We start from the raw sequence: 15,880 nt of genomic DNA on the forward strand, positions 1-15,880 counted from the left end.
GAGACCACTCAAGTCACACAGGCTGGATGTATAGGTAAAATTTATTACTGACACATCAGAAGTCCCAATTGTTGCTATGTCAGGGTCCCTCAGCACTCGGGAGGTGAAGGACCCGAGTAGCTGTTACAGGCTAGTTTTTAAAGGCTAAAACCACAAAGCAGGGGGGGGTTGCTTATCAAGTTAGACCATATGGACATTGGCGTTGGGAGACTTCTTGTGGGGACTTGGGTGTGAGTCCCTAGGGCGGTTACTAGAAACCGTATGAGACCTTTGATAGTGGGGAGCTCGCATGTAGCTATTCTGGGAACTAGGGTGGAACTCCTGAGGCTAGCAGTAACAAGAACTGGGAGAAGCCTCAGGTCTTACATTTTATAATTTTACAATTTTACAGTTTCTCAGGTGCCTTTACAGAGCGAAGCTGATGATGCTTCAACATATGTATGCATTAGAATACAACAGCTTTTTGACCGTATACCTTAGAAAATATTATAGAAACATCTTACAATCTTGCAGAACAAGCAATTATTCAGGAATCTAACAGAACTTTCCAGAAAATGCTCACAGAACAGAAAGAGATAAGGAATCTTAGTGACTATTCTATTGCTGTGACAAGATACCATGACTAAAGCATCTTATAATAGAAAGTATGTACTTGGGGGCTTGCTTAGTTTCAGAGGTCTAGTTCATTATCATTATGGAAGAGAGCATGGTGACACACAGTTCTGGCATGGACTTTTGAAACCTCAACCCCAGTGATAGACTTCCTGCAGCAAGGCCACACCTACTCCCACAAGGCCACACTGTGGAGGAAAGCCTTGAGTGGATGTAGCAGTTGTCAATAAAGCGCTCTTTAGCCAATGAACTGGGCAGAAGGATAGGAAGTGGAAGGCGGGGCTTCCTGGAGAGGAGGAGGAGCCTGGAATTGACAGTTGAGAGTGGACAGTTGACAGAGGGAATTGGTGGAGAGAAGCTGCCCAAGGAGGATCAGATTGGTGAGTGCTTGGGATATAATAGGTTATGAGGATAAGAGAAGTTTAGTTTAGTTTACTAGTTCATTAATAACAGTTTTGATTCTGCTCAGCATAATGCTTGCAGCATTGAGTTACATTTCAGTCTCATTGTGTCAGTTATTTGCTTCCTAGGCTGTACAGATACAATATCTGCAGCACCACACTTCTGAACCTTCTCAAATAGTGCCACTTACAGGGCATGAGATCTGGAGAGTTGATCCCAACCCCTTGCCTGCTGCAGCACTTGAGGGTCCTGCACCTCACCTGGGCAGCACAGCAGAGCTGGCCCTGGTAGTATGGGCATGGGAGAGCCAGCCCCAAGGGTGTAAAAGCATGAGAGCTGTCCCCATCTCTTTCCAGGGCATTTCTGAGGAGCTGGCCCTGGTGGAGTGGGTGCCGGAGAGGCAGTCTCACCCCGTAATGGCTGCTGCAGGCAGGAGAGCTGCCCCTGCCCCTCACCTGCATAAAACTGGAGAAGTGGCCCTAGTGATGCGAGCACAGGAGAGCTAGTGGACTGACCAACTCAGTTACCATCCAGGCCCAGACTTAGGGCTTTGAGTTGGTTCACCCCAACATCTACCCCATCTATGAACTGTTGTGGCACATGAAGGGGCCAGTCCTGCAGAACCAAAGCTGCAGGATCTCCATGACACAGGGCAACAACAGGATATCCTAGGGGAGTCCCAGTGAGGCTCCAGTATTGATGGTGTAGCAGAAGCCAGAGGCCTCAAACCACACCAGTGACTCATTGTAATGAACATTTGCAAGTAAAGATATTTGGGGGAAAGGTTAGACTGTGTGACATACCATGACACACTATAGCTTCTATGGTAAGATTTCCTTTTTTGTTTTCTTTGGGAGGGGAGTATAAAAGCAAAGGGTGGGTATAGAGAGACTAGGAGATGAGCGTTAAGAGTTCAACCACTTTGCAAAACAAAAGACAGGTTTTTACAGCTCACAATCTCAGGGATCAGACTGGAATCAAATACCCTGCAACAAGTGGAATTGGGGTGCAGGATGTGAAATTCATAAAGAATCAATAAAGAAAATAAAGATTCAGCTATAAGGCATTTTCTTAATTAGTAATTGATGGGGGAGGGCCCAAGTCATGGTAGGTGGTGGTAATCCTGGGACCATGGTGCTGAGTTCTATATGATAGCAGGCTGAGCAAAGTCATGAGGTAGTCAGTCAGCAACCCCCATCCATGGCTTCTGCATCAGCTCCTGCCACCAGGTTCCTGTGGCTGTTCTCACTGCTTCCTTCAGGGCTTTTTGGTCATGGTGTTTCATTGCAGCAATAGAAAATCTGCATAAGGGTTTCTGAGAAATGCTGGGAGTTAGGTTACTGTTTCCTCATGGCCATCAGCCCTGGCTAAACTCAGGTAGGAGTCTCTGGTATCGGGAGCCAGGCTGACATCTTAGGGGCTGGCTGTGTGACATAACAGGTGCTGGGAACCAAAGTGGAGTCCTCTGTAAGAACAAGAAGTGGTCATAACTGCTGAGCCATGTTTCCAACCCCATAATTATACTTGTAAAAGGAAATCTTGAAATAAAGCAAACAAAACCATGCCTTCTAATCAAGACAGCTGGAATGCTTCAGAGGTTATCCAACATATTGGCTTGCCATTGGGCGATCACTCAGAATGTCTTCTTACTTGGAATTAAATATCCTTAAATACCTTTCCAACTTTCAACATATTTGAAACTAATTTAAATGATGTTAACTCCTATATTTTTTTTTTTAAATTTGCCTTTGAATTACTGGATAAGGATGGTGTATCCTGATGACTTACAGCTTTCAAGACTGAAACGTTAATGGAAAGTAGAGCTTGTTTAAATCATTTGAATTAGACATATGGTTACTGAAATTTTGGATTTGCCTCTTTTAGTGTTTTACTTCAAAACAATCTATTTCAATAAAACTATTGGGGCTACTACTATTTTGATGTGGTGTGGATAAAGACGAAGTATTTATCAGAGCAGCTGAAACCGTACTAGGTCTTATTTTATATAGCCCTCTTGTGATCTGTATTAAAACCTCACACTGTGCTGAAGGGGCATTTAAAACAAAACAACAACAACAAAACACAACAACAACAAAAAACTACTACAGTGGAGTTGGGTTATCTAGCTCATTTAGTGTTTCAAATAAATATTTCATATCCTTTCCCGGTCACTCTAGGAAAGGAGAGATTTTTTTCTTTTTATATTTCTCTCAAAGATTATCTTTCCTTTTGGAAAATAGCCCTGCTTTTCCTGGTCATAACCCCCTGAATCTTGAGCTAAACATAGGAATTTTTCACTAAAATCATCAATTTTACCACTCGCAGCATAAATGTGGAAATTTATTTATTGCTGGATTTAATTTATTTGCATCTGTAAATGAGGGCACAGTAAAACCACCTAACTAATCCACTCCATGGGTAGAAATAAGTTTATTGGAAGAACAAACAGTCGGGATGCCTCAGGGAGTAGAGGACAGCGGTGTGGAATACAAGCAAGCAGATTTTGTAAGATCGTCAGCAGGGTAGCAGTCTTTGAGCTGAAGCAGGCTGTTTAAATTAATTAGAAACTAGACACCCATGCCTGTGGTTGTTGCCCTTTGGGAATGGACAATGGAAGCTGTTACAATAAATTGTATCTGTTCGGCCTAGGATGCCAATAACTGACACAAAGAGACCGAAAGTAATTCAAAGCTGGGCAGAATCCGAACTGCTACTAATCTTACAATAAACTACTTTAATCCTCATAATCTACCTATATCCCAAGCACTTGCCAATCCTCTAGCAGGTTCTCTCCTGCAACTGCCCTGTCAACTGTCAACTCCCAATTCTTAACTGTCAACCCCTCCAGGCTCCTCCCATCTCCTGTGGAAGTCCCGCCTTCCATTTCCTGCCCTTCTGCCCAGCTGATGGCTAAACAGCGCTTTATTGACAACTGCTACATCCACTCAAGGCATTCCTCCACAGGAAGCCATGTCTTTGCTGGCATACACAGAGCTGCCTGTTGAGATTCCAGAGGAATGTTGAGTTTAAGTTTCTGCTTACCTAATAAAAATCCTTCTATTTACCCATCAGAGTCCTTCTGTTTAGGACATTGTCACAGACACTGCCATTTTAGACCTTCTTTGGACCAAAGAATATCTTATGTTTTTCAAAGAAGGAGTGAAGGAAGAGAGAGATGGGGAAGGAGAGAGAGATATCATAAAGTTGGGTTGGGAGCTCCTATTTGGAATTGGTGGAAAGGAAAACATGATAGAAACACATTGTATGGAAAATGTTTGTTTTTAAGATGTGTGGTGATAGGGTAAGACAGTGCAGAAGTTCCTTCATCCTGTATTCTTTCTGAGATCATTTTATGTTTGAATAGAACTTGATCTCCTCGGTAGAAAGCCCCATGGAAACTCACCCAATTCTATTCTAGGTGGTCAAGATGCCCCAGCTAATTTACCTTAGCTTCCTGAGTAGGAAGATCAGCTGGGTGCTTTCTCTGCCTCTGAGCTAGTAGGTTTTCACCCCAATATCTAGCTCCTAATTGTTTATTGATAAAATTGAAAGATTGGGATTTTTAAAAAATAACCACATGTTGGCATAATGTTATTGTGCCCTGTGTAAAGTTTATTTTCATGTTATTCAAATGCTGATTTCTCTATCCCACTCTCTGGTTTCAATCCAGACATGGCATTGTAATGCCTATTTTTAAAATCTCCTGTCTCAAGTTTGTGTAAACATTGTTGACCATTTATTCTTTGTCTTGTCAATAAAAAGCTGTCTAGCCAATAACTGGGCAGTAGAGAGACCAGGGAGGGACTTCCAATTCCAGCAATGGGAGGCGACAAACAGGAGAGAGCGATTTGGCCACAAGGAGGAGAGTGGAGAGGATACCATAACTGGGCATCTAGAGCATAGGACAGAAATGCAAGTGTTATGAGGATCTTGGCTAGGAGGTAACCAGATAGGCTTAGAGGATTAGAATTGTATAATAGTGCACAGTTATTTTACATTTAAGCCAATTAAATACATCAGAGTGTGTCTGTGTCAATTATTTGGGAACTGACTGGGTTAAAGAAGAATTGTTGCTTTATTAATCTCATGTTCATGTGGTGGTATGTGCCTTTATAATCCCAGCACTCAGGAAGCAGATTTTGTGAGTTTGAAGCCAGTTTGGTCTACATAGTGCTGTCCCAGCCAGGGCTATGTAGAAAAACATAAACACACACACACACACACACACACACACACACACACACACAGAGAGAGAGAGAGAGAGAGAGAGAGAGAGAGACGCTTACCACAGTGATCTATAAGATAAAATCAGTAGTTAAAGCAAATAACTAAAAACAAATGAATCTACACATTTTCTTTGGGTTTTCTTTTAATCATTTTTCCTTTTAATCTCACAACCCCTAGGTGGAATGTCAAGTCAGGAATAAGTGTGACGCTGTTAACATTTGTTGCAGTCTTATTTAGAATATCATTGGAAAATCTAGAATCTTCGACAACGGTGTGCAGAAAAGAGTTTATTCAAGCCCACAGGAAGGAGAACTTTCCAGGACACACTGGCTTTAGTTGTCTAGATTAAGTAGAGATATGGTCATGGAAGATCTAGTTACACACACACACACACACACACACACACACACACACACAGAGGCACAGCAGATTTGTTTTTCCCATTTGACTGGTCATCACGAGCAGCCTGCATCCTTAAGTGGTCTCTGGTCAGCGAAGATGCCGTGACAAGCAAGAAAGAGGCATTCCCCGGGTTAGTTAGCACTCTAATAGTTTCAAAGCTAGTTGAAAATTAAAATTAACCAGGAGAGTAGAATTCCAGAGAACCTGAGTTTGCCCAACGAGCAAAGTGTTCCAAGTCTGATGGGCGAATGCAGATCATCTTCCTTAACTTTCATCTAGTTCTGAGTGCTCAACAGGAAAGCTGTGGAGGAGCTGGGGACACAGCTCAGTTGGTGGTGGGTGTGCTTGCCTGGAGTGGAAAGCCTGAAACTCTGGGATCAATCCTCAGCACCCCAGCACATGCCTGTCATCCCAGCACTCTGGAGGTGTACCGGGCCCCTACACCTTAGCAAGGTCAAAGCACCACTCAGACCTTGGGACCCAGCATGAGTAGGAAGCCATGCCTGCCCAAACAGGACCAAATGCTAAGTCAATGGTTCCAGGATGTGGCTGGGATAGTCCCTAAATGTGCTGACCTTGCTTTGGCCTCTGTAGTCTGTGTCCTTGCTAAATAAATTGTGTCTATCCAGGATTTGGTTCATGTGCTTAAAAGACCAAGAGCAGCAAGGCTTGGGGCTACATGATATGGGAAAGTTCCTCATGCAGCCACTGGCAGGAAATAAAGACTTTTTATTCGACCTTAAGAATGTCTGTGTAGGGGACTGGAGAGATGGTTCAGTGGTTAGAAGCACTGCCTGCTCTTCCAAAGGACCTGGGTTCAATTCCCAGCACCCACATGGCAGTTCACAACTATCTGTAACTCTAAGATCTGACAACCTCACACCAACGTACATAAATTAAAATTTTAAATAAAATATTAAGAAAAAGAATGTCTGTGTATGTTCTCTGGTGGACTTACCATGCAACAGAGGCAGAAGTTTCAAGTCACCCTGGACTACAGTCTCTATCTCAAAAAGCCTAGCAAAACAGACAAAGAGGTGCATAAGGTGTAGCATGCTGTTACGTTATTGTGCAGCCTATAGAACTAAAGCAAAATTTGAAGTTAGTTTAAGAATTATTATTTCTTTCCTCCAATGGTGCAGGTGCTTGCCTTGAATCCCAGCACTCCAAAGGCAGAGGCAGTCAGATCTCTGTGAGTGTGAGGCCAGCCTGGTCTACAGAGCTCCAGCATAGCCAAGGTTGTCCCAAAACAAGCCCTGTCTTTAAAACAAAATTATTATTATTATTATTATTATTATTATTATTATATGTATGTGTGTAGACATGGTCATGTGGGTGCAGTGCCCTTGGAGGCCAATGGAGGGTGTAGGAGTCTCCTGGAGCTGGAGTTACAGAGTGTTGTTGAGCTGCCTGATGCTTGTGCTGGGAATTGAACTTCAGTTCTTTGCAAGAGTGCTCTTAGCCCCTGAGCTATCTCTAGAGCTCCTTATTTGTCTGCTACTCCCCTCCTTGTGTGTGTGGGGGGTGCCATGCATGCACCATGCACAATCATCCCAACTCTAGCTTTAGTGTGGAAGTCAAAAACCACCGGTAACAGTGAGTCCTCACCTCCTTGCCTTCCCCTGTGTGAGTCCTGAGACTAGAACACAGGTTGCCAGGCCAGGCTGCAAGGGCCTTTACTGCCTGAGCCATTTCACTGGCCCTAAGAATTCATTATTTGTTTTTGCAATACTAGGAGTTGAACTAAGGCCCTGCACACTTTTACTTGGGGGTTACTAATATATATACCTGGCACCTGGTTTTCACTTCAGAGATATGGAATTAAAATTGAGATAGTACTGGCTTCTTAATGAGCTATACACACGTTTCTTTTCTTTACTTTTGTTATTTCTTCTTTTCCATCTCGACCCCTTTCTTTTCTTTTTCCTTTTTTTCTTTTTTCTTTTTCTTTTTGAAACAGCATCTCAAAAGACTGTCCAAGCTGGCCTTGAACTCACACTGTGGTCCTGGTAGGCCTTGTGAATTTACACCCCCTCCCCTCTCCCCTTCCCCTGCCCTCCCCCCACCATTGCTGGTATTACCAGCTTATGCCTCCGTTCTTAAGTTGTTAAAAAAAAAAAAAAAAAAAAAAAACAAACCAAAACACATTTTGCCAGGAGTGATGTCATACGACTTTAATCTCAGACCTGAGAAGCAGAGGCAGGTGGATCTGTGTGGGTTTCAGGCCATCCTGGTCTACACAGCGAGTTGAATGACAACTAGGACTAGAAAGACACTGCCCAAAAAAGAAAAAGAAAAAAGAATGATAAAACAGATAAATGCAGGATGGAGCCAGATCTAGCGGAAAACATGAAGGAGTAGGCTGGTAAAAAGTGGAGAAACAACTGGAGCAGGTACTGACATGACATTTCCTCCGTGGAGGCTGGACATCCCATAGATGAGCGTCTATAGGTAATTGATTGGCTGGAGAAATGAGACACGCCTAGACAGTAACAGGAGTCTCCTGTCTGTGGCAGCAGCAGTCAGTGTAAGGAGTCAACTATCAGGATGACACCGCCCTTTGGAAGCAGCGATCCGGAAGCTACCATCTGTTGCCTAGGAACGTACGGAGTCCGCCTGATGACGCCCGAACTGCTGCCTACGTCTGCGTCGTGATCGCGAAGCAAGTGAGGCCATATTGCCCTCGGGCGGCCACCGTACGGACACGACTGACAAAGGTGGCGGCGCCCTCGGACGACCGCCATCCTAGGCGCGGCCATATTTCCCGGAACGTATGGCCTCCGCTACCTTACGGACTCGATGGTCAAGATGGCGGCGCCTGGGAGACGTTCGCGGCTCTAGGTGGGCGACCTATTTGTTTGCTGCCAAGCGGTCGCGCTGGGCGTGAGGAGTAAGAGTGCGGTGCCGCGGAGGCGGGACCAGTAGCGGAAGTAGTTGCGGGCGCCTTTGCCACCGCCGCGGACCGCTGCCGAGGGTCTTGTCCCGGTTCGCGGGTTGCTGCCTGGGGTCCAGAGCGGGCGCTCTGTGAGCGGAATTATGGTGAGTCCCCGGTCGGAACGGGGTTCAGAGGCAGAGGTCCGAGGGGTTGGCAGCTGCTGCCTGTTGGCAGGCGCACGAGGGGTTCTGATGAGCTGTGTGCCGAGTCTCTGGGCCGACGGGTGATGTGTGGTGTGATTTGGGGCGAGCGATCTGTGAGTTCTTTGATGAACCGTTGTAGGGAGGGGTCCGTAGTGGAAGTTCGGTGAGGACTCCAGATAGCAGTTTTGTAAGAAACCTTCCCGTGAGGCTCCTTGGTCAGAGAGATAAAGACTTGGCCATACGTGTATTTGCACTGGCTTTGGAGATCCGTCATCGGGGGGGTGGGGCCCGTGAGCTAAGTTATTAGCCACTTGTAGGAAGCCAGGATGGGGCGACAGCAGGAGACATTAAGTGGTATCCGTGTAGAACTCTTGAGGTGGTTAGTGTATGTGATGAGCAGTTAGAGTGACAGGATGCTTGACATTGTGTGTGTGTGTGTGTGGGGGGGGGGGTGATGGGAGGTCTGAGGCAAAGGGATGGAGAAGTGTAAGCAAAGGAAGAAAGGGGCCAAGGGTTGAGTGATGAGGGTCTGAGTGAACAGTGGAAAGGCAGCTGCCAGGGGGAAGCCCAGAGATACAGTAAGAATTTGTGGTGAGCCATGGTGGAACTGGCAAGGGAATTAAGGAGCCATCCTGGGGGTGGGGTGGGGTGGGTCTCACAGGAAGGAGATGGCTCAGACCTGGAGCCTCCAGATGCTGGGGAGGACAGCAAGTCTGAGAATGGGGAGAACGCCCCCATCTACTGCATCTGTCGCAAACCGGACATCAATTGCTTCATGATGTGAGCTAGGGGGAGGTGGCGGGTCGGGTGCTGCCTGGTAGGGATGGGGAGCACAGATGAGGCACACCCCTCACACCTCTACTGCTTGCTCCTTCGTGTGCAGCGGATGTGACAACTGCAACGAGTGGTTCCATGGGGACTGCATCCGGATCACTGAGAAGATGGCCAAGGCCATCCGGGAATGGTACTGCCGGGAGTGCCGAGGTGAGGCCTGGGAGTGGGCAGGGAAGGTAAGTGGGCTCCAAGAGATGAAGAGGAGCCCTTGTGGGAGGGGTCCTGGGTAATAATGGTATCCAGTGTGGTGGTGACTTTGGAATGCCGACTCCAAGGTGAGCAGAACTGGAGGGTTCCAGAGGAAGGGGCAGCTCCCAAGTAGGCAGGGCAGGAACAGAGAAAGTAGTTCTGGGATCGTTCAGAGCTCTCCTACACACCCACCTTGGTCCCACTCTTTGCCTCACAGAAAAGGACCCGAAGCTGGAGATTCGTTATCGCCACAAAAAGTCCCGGGAGAGGGATGGCAGTGAGCGGGACGGCAGTGAGCCCCGGGATGAGGGAGGAGGGCGCAAGAGGCCTGCTTCCGATCCAGAACTGCAGCGCCGGGCAGGGTCAGGGACAGGGGTTGGGGCCATGCTTGCTCGGGGCTCTGCTTCGCCCCACAAATCTTCTCCGCAGCCCTTGGTGGCCACACCTAGCCAGGTGAGTGGCTGCAGTGGTTGGGGTAGGGGAAATTCTGCTCTGGGCCGCATTTGGGTTCCTGATGTCTATCTCCGACGTTGTTCTAGCATCACCAGCAGCAGCAACATCACCAGCACCAGCAGCAGCAACAGCAGCAACAGCAGCAGCAGCAGCAAATCAAACGGTCAGCCAGAATGTGTGGTGAATGTGAGGCATGCCGACGCACTGAGGACTGTGGCCACTGTGACTTCTGCCGTGACATGAAGAAGTTTGGGGGCCCCAACAAGATCCGGCAGAAGTGCCGCCTTCGCCAGTGTCAGCTGCGGGCACGGGTGAGCATGGCCAGGGCTGGGCAGGGTCAGGTGGGAGAGCTTGGTGGGGAGGCCCAAGTAGGGCCACTTGAGCTGCAAATGAGAAAGTGCAGGTGGGGGTGGAGCCTGATTATGCCCAGACAGGTGGGAGGGGGCCTGGCATGTTCAGGGGCATGCCATGTGACATAGGAACACTAGCTGGCAGTGGTGTCCTGCTGGTCCTGGGGGACACCATATATTTTTCGATGGTCAGGCATGCTGGGCCACAACAGGTAGGACTGAGCACATCTTTGTGGTGAGGGGAAGGATAAAACTGTATTTGGTGAGACCAGGCAAAGCAAGAATAAGTAGCTGGGGCTAGGACAGAGTGACCCTCCATTTTCCTGGGGCTGACCTAGGCCTTCCTCCTGCGCACAGGAATCCTACAAGTACTTCCCTTCCTCGGTGAGTCCAGCCCCCCAGGGCGGGGCAGGGCATGCGGGCAGGGCGGTCAGGGCCAGTCCTGAGATTCTGCCCCGCAGCTCTCGCCGGTGACGCCCTCAGAGGCCCTGCCAAGGCCCCGCCGGCCACCACCCACTCAACAGCAGCCACAGCCATCTCAGAAGCTGGGGCGTAACCGTGAAGATGAGGGGACAGTGTTGTCATCAGTGGTTAAGGAGCCGCCAGAGGCCACAGCCACCCCTGAGCCACTTTCAGATGAGGACCTAGCGTTGGACCCTGATCTATACCAGGACTTCTGTGCTGGGGCCTTTGATGATCACGGCCTAGTGAGTAATAGGAGCATCCTGTGCTGGCGGGGGTGGGGGGAAGGGGAAAAGGTGAAGTCACACAGTGGGGGAGGGGAGGCAGAGGGTGGGCGGGCCGCTTTGGGAATGAGCTGGTCACGTGGGTCAGTGCACGCCCTGCTTGCAGCCTTGGATGAGTGACGCAGAAGAGTCCCCATTCCTGGACCCTGCACTGAGGAAACGGGCAGTAAAAGTGAAACACGTGAAGCGGCGGGAGAAAAAGTCTGAGAAGAAGGTGATGGAGAGGGTAAATGGGTGCTAACGGGAGAGGACGGGCCAGGGAGGGAGATGGAGGAGCTAGGCGCTGCATGGGAAAAGAGCCAAAAAGCTGGCGTGGAGAGGCAGACAGGGTCTGGGGCCGACCTCCGTTGCATCTGACATGCCATATCTGGTCCCTTAGAAGGAGGAGCGATACAAGCGGCATCGACAGAAGCAGAAACATAAAGACAAGTGGAAACACCCAGAGAGGACTGATTCCAAGGACCCTGCGTCACTGCCGCAGTGCCTGGGGCCTGGCTGTGTGCGTGCTGCCCAGCCTGGCTCCAAGTATTGTTCAGATGACTGTGGCATGAAGCTGGCAGCCAAGTGAGTCTTTCCTGGGGCCCTGAGGGGAGTCAGGAAGTAGAGTGGGATATGACCAGAGCTTAGTTTCACTGTATGTACAGTTAGATTTGCATGTACTATTCTGTCAGACCCCTATCTGGCTACATGAACCCACTATTCAGTCACCGTCTATCCGGCCCCCTGCCACTCACTCGCGCATCCTCGCGCCTTCTCACCGTCCATCTGGTCACCCCACTTACCTGCTTTTGGTGCTTCTCTGCCTGTACCTCACTGTCTCCTTGCAGCCGGATCTATGAGATCCTCCCCCAGCGCATCCAGCAATGGCAGCAAAGCCCCTGCATCGCTGAGGAGCACGGCAAGAAGCTGCTTGAGCGGATCCGCCGTGAGCAGCAGAGTGCCCGCACCCGCCTTCAAGAGATGGAGCGCAGATTCCACGAGCTGGAGGCCATCATCCTCCGTGCTAAGCAACAAGCCGTGCGTGAGGACGAGGAGGTAAGGAAGTGGCAGAGCTGGTCAGGGCCCAGTGCGCTGTCCTGCCTGGCCTCACCGCTCCTTTCCACCTGTGCAGAACAATGACAACGAGAGCGACGACACAGACCTGCAGATCTTCTGTGTCTCCTGTGGACATCCCATCAACCCACGAGTTGCCTTGCGCCACATGGAGCGCTGCTATGCTAAGGTCAGGGGGCCAGCCTAGAGTGCTTAGTATGGGGATATCAGTGGGCCCACAGGGGACAGATTGCTGCGTGGGTGGTATCTTGGGAGGACACCCAAAGTCCTTTTATTTGTGCTCATCCTTCCAGTACGAGAGCCAGACATCCTTTGGGTCCATGTACCCCACACGCATTGAAGGGTGAGTAAGCATGCCAAGTGGGGTTAAGAGAAGGCTGAGGGGTGGTTAGGGTGGGGTTAGGAATGGGATTGATGTGGAGCTGGGGCTGGAAGCAGATATGGGCCTTTGAGGTGGTCAGGGAGCTAGCTGCTCAAGATCCCCTCCTGTCCACCTCTACCAGGGCTACCCGACTCTTCTGCGATGTCTACAACCCCCAGAGCAAAACATACTGCAAGCGGCTCCAGGTGCTGTGTCCTGAGCACTCACGGGACCCCAAAGTAAGGTTTTCCTTCAGTCACCTGCATCCTGTCCTGCCCTGCCTCACGTCAGACATCCTTTTGTTCCTTTTGTTCCCTTCTTTCTTCTCTTTTCTCCTGCTGATTTCCATTTCCTCCCTTTCCTGTTTAATCCCCTCCAATCCCTACCCTTTTGTCTCCTTTTCATCTTCACATTCCGAATTCCTCCTCTCACCTTGTCACCCCTACCTTTGGTGGCCCTGCAGGTGCCAGCTGATGAGGTGTGTGGGTGTCCACTTGTACGAGATGTCTTTGAGCTCACAGGGGACTTCTGCCGCCTACCCAAGCGCCAGTGCAATCGCCATTATTGCTGGGAGAAGCTCCGGCGTGCAGAAGTGGACCTGGAGCGTGTTCGGGTGGTAGGTTTGGGCGCTGGGTGTGACCAGGGGTCAGCCTGGGCTGCGGGGGCCACTGCTCATACGCCCTTCCATGTCCTTGGCAGTGGTACAAGCTGGACGAGCTGTTCGAGCAGGAACGGAACGTCCGCACAGCCATGACCAACAGAGCAGGGTTACTTGCCTTGATGCTGCACCAAACGATCCAGCACGACCCGCTCACCACCGACCTTCGCTCCAGTGCTGACCGCTGAGCTCCACGCGCCCAGAGCCCCTCAACCCTGCACTGCAGTTAGGGGAGTGGCCCTGCGTTGCCAGCTTTCTGTTCCTCCACTCATCGGTTTATTCATCACCCCTTAGTTTTATCCCTGAGCCGTCCACTTTTTGGCTTACATTTGCCCTTATCAAAGGGTCTCTGATTTCCCTTCGTCACTGTCTGTCTCCTTCTCTCCACGTTCAGTGCTGCGGGGAGACTGGAGTTTACTGCCCTGGCCTATACCCACCCCCCTAGACAAACTGGTTTTGTTAATAAAATTTTGACCAACCAACCAGGCTTCTACTTTGGACCAACCTTTGGACAAGAGAGACGTGGCAGAGTATACCTGGAGGAGCTGTGGTCAATGCGCAGGCTGGAGTGGTGTGTGCCCCCTCTGATGTGAGAGCACGGCCTCACTGAGGAAGTCCAGTGATCGATACTCAGGCCCCTGTCTTGGTATATCCTGTCAGCATTGCGAACACATGCCGTGTGTGCATGCATGTGTGAACAGATGGGTGTATGTGTGTGACAGACAAACCTGGGCCGCCTTTGTACCAGGGTACACCATCTCCAGACCAAAGGTCGTGCGCTCAGGTTGGGAGGTCAGGCTTTTCCTCCCAAAGACTGGGTGGGGAGAGAGGGAGTGTCTTCACCAGGAGCCCAACCCAGTCTGTCCTGCCCAAAGGAAACACCGACGAAGAATGCCATTCAATGATGGATTGAGTAGTTGCCAGGCAGTGGCAGGGCATGCCTTTAATACCAGCATTTGTGAGGCAGAGACAGGTGGCTCTCTTAGTTCGAGGCCAGTCTAGTCCACAGAGTGGGTTCTAGGACAGCCAAGGCTACACAGAGAAACCCTGTCTCACCACACCACCACCACCACCAAAAAAAAAAAAAAAAAGTCTTATTTGCAGGCTGTTGAGAGCTTTCAAGTGTTTGTTAAAGGATTTCAAATGCTCTAGTTGATGAAAACAATGGACTTCTGAACCTGTAGGTACAGCCAGACTAGAAAGTACTCTGCTAGGCAGGGTGCTGTTAGCCAGGCTAAAGCTGGTAGTGTGAATCACACAAAATGGAGTCAGCCAAAGTAAAATGGGATTGTTTTGGTTTGGTTTATTCCACTGGTCTTGGCATAAGTCAATGCTCCTTTTTGAGGGGGGTGTGGAGAGGGGTGGTGGCACAGAGTCCTGTTAGGCCCTTATGAGCATTAATTGAACAAAGGCTATTAGTTGTTTAATGAAGTTTAACAAGCAGTTGATTAAACAAAGCCCAATTATCAGTCCTAGGAGGAAGAGATAGAGGGTACCTTTGAGACCTATATATAATGGCCGTCAGCCATGGACTCCAATCAGACCAGCAATGGAACCAGGAGCTGCTGGCCTCTCTCGGTGTTTATTTAGATTGTCCTTGACCTTTTGTAAGGTGTTTTCAAAGAGGACTGATAGACTTGCATAGAAACAGCTAGCTTTCCCCAAGGATACACATAGACCTCCCCAAAACACAATCAGTTAATGTAGCTCCCTCCAATTCTGTAGACTATCTCAGCTAGAGGTTTCAGACTGACTGTCTGTAGGTGTTCAACATCCTCATGGACATGTTGGGTCATCTGAGACATTCCTCTTACTAAGATAGTCGTTAGGGCTGCCATTCCAGGTAGAGATCAAGAGCCTCTAGCATACGGTGAGGCTGGAAGCAGGAAGGAACATGCTGTGAGCACTCTCGGAGCCATTTTAAGAGTACACCTTGAGTAAACGTGGACGGTAACACGGAGAGAGGGGAGAGAAGAGAGAAGTAGAGAGAAGAGGAGGAGGAGGAGGAGGGAGGGGGAGAGGGGAGAGAGGGAGAGGAGACCCGAGAAGGGAGGAGAGGAAGGCCGCCATGAAGAAAAGCACATGGCCAGTGTGGATGGAGATTTGGCCAGATGAAGAACATTAGCAAGTATATGGGACTATAGATGGGAGGTAGCTTGATAGATGTTATTAGAAGCAGATGACATAGGATTGGGTCAAGTATCCCATACCTGCCCCACTATGGGAAGTAGTTAAGAGGATTGATATCTGCCCTACCTTAACTAAGGCTATATTAAAATATAGCAAGTGTCTGTGTCTTGATTGATTGATGGCCAGGCATACTGATAATATTGATAATTGAAAACAACAGAGACTTTTTGAAAATTATAGTTAGATGTTGTCAAGCATGAGATATTACCTATTATATCTCCTAAGGTTAATTTCAGGGCATTTGTAGCAATCAGGACTTTCTCTTTAGACCTATATATCCTAGGACCTTTTAGAATTTAGGCAAGTCAACAATCTTCAGCTAATC

At 48.9% G+C, this 15,880-nt stretch overlaps 1 protein-coding gene across 2 annotated transcripts; it reads left to right on the forward strand.

Annotated features, from left to right (window-relative positions):
- Positions 1–8,223: 8,223 nt before the first annotated feature.
- Cxxc1 (CXXC finger protein 1) lies at positions 8,224–13,847 on the forward strand. Of its 2 annotated transcripts, none has more exons than XM_051163647.1 (15): positions 8,224–8,682; positions 9,383–9,501; positions 9,605–9,705; positions 9,962–10,197; positions 10,284–10,508; positions 10,905–10,931; positions 11,009–11,254; positions 11,400–11,519; positions 11,673–11,857; positions 12,121–12,328; positions 12,405–12,515; positions 12,640–12,689; positions 12,850–12,946; positions 13,171–13,323; positions 13,407–13,847. In XM_051163647.1, the coding sequence occupies exons 1-15, from the start codon at positions 8,680–8,682 to the stop codon at positions 13,551–13,553; spliced, it is 2,028 nt and encodes a 675-aa protein (XP_051019604.1). In that variant the 5' UTR covers positions 8,224–8,679; the 3' UTR covers positions 13,554–13,847. The 2 variants fall into 2 exon arrangements, with proteins under 2 accessions (XP_051019604.1, XP_051019605.1); XM_051163648.1 differs by having other exon boundaries at positions 8,225–8,682; positions 11,400–11,507.
- The last annotated feature ends 2,033 nt before the right edge of the window (positions 13,848–15,880 follow it).

This window comes from Acomys russatus, chromosome 20 (genome assembly GCF_903995435.1).
Source record: "Acomys russatus chromosome 20, mAcoRus1.1, whole genome shotgun sequence".
NCBI lineage: Eukaryota > Metazoa > Chordata > Mammalia > Rodentia > Muridae > Acomys > Acomys russatus.

Bases quoted from the DNA above. Each gene is read 5' to 3' on its own strand.
- Cxxc1 (XM_051163647.1), top strand. The intron at 10,932-11,008 runs GTGAGTCCAGCC...TCTGCCCCGCAG, and splicing joins ACAAGTACTTCCCTTCCTCG to CTCTCGCCGGTGACGCCCTC. The intron at 12,516-12,639 runs GTCAGGGGGCCA...TCATCCTTCCAG, and splicing joins TGGAGCGCTGCTATGCTAAG to TACGAGAGCCAGACATCCTT.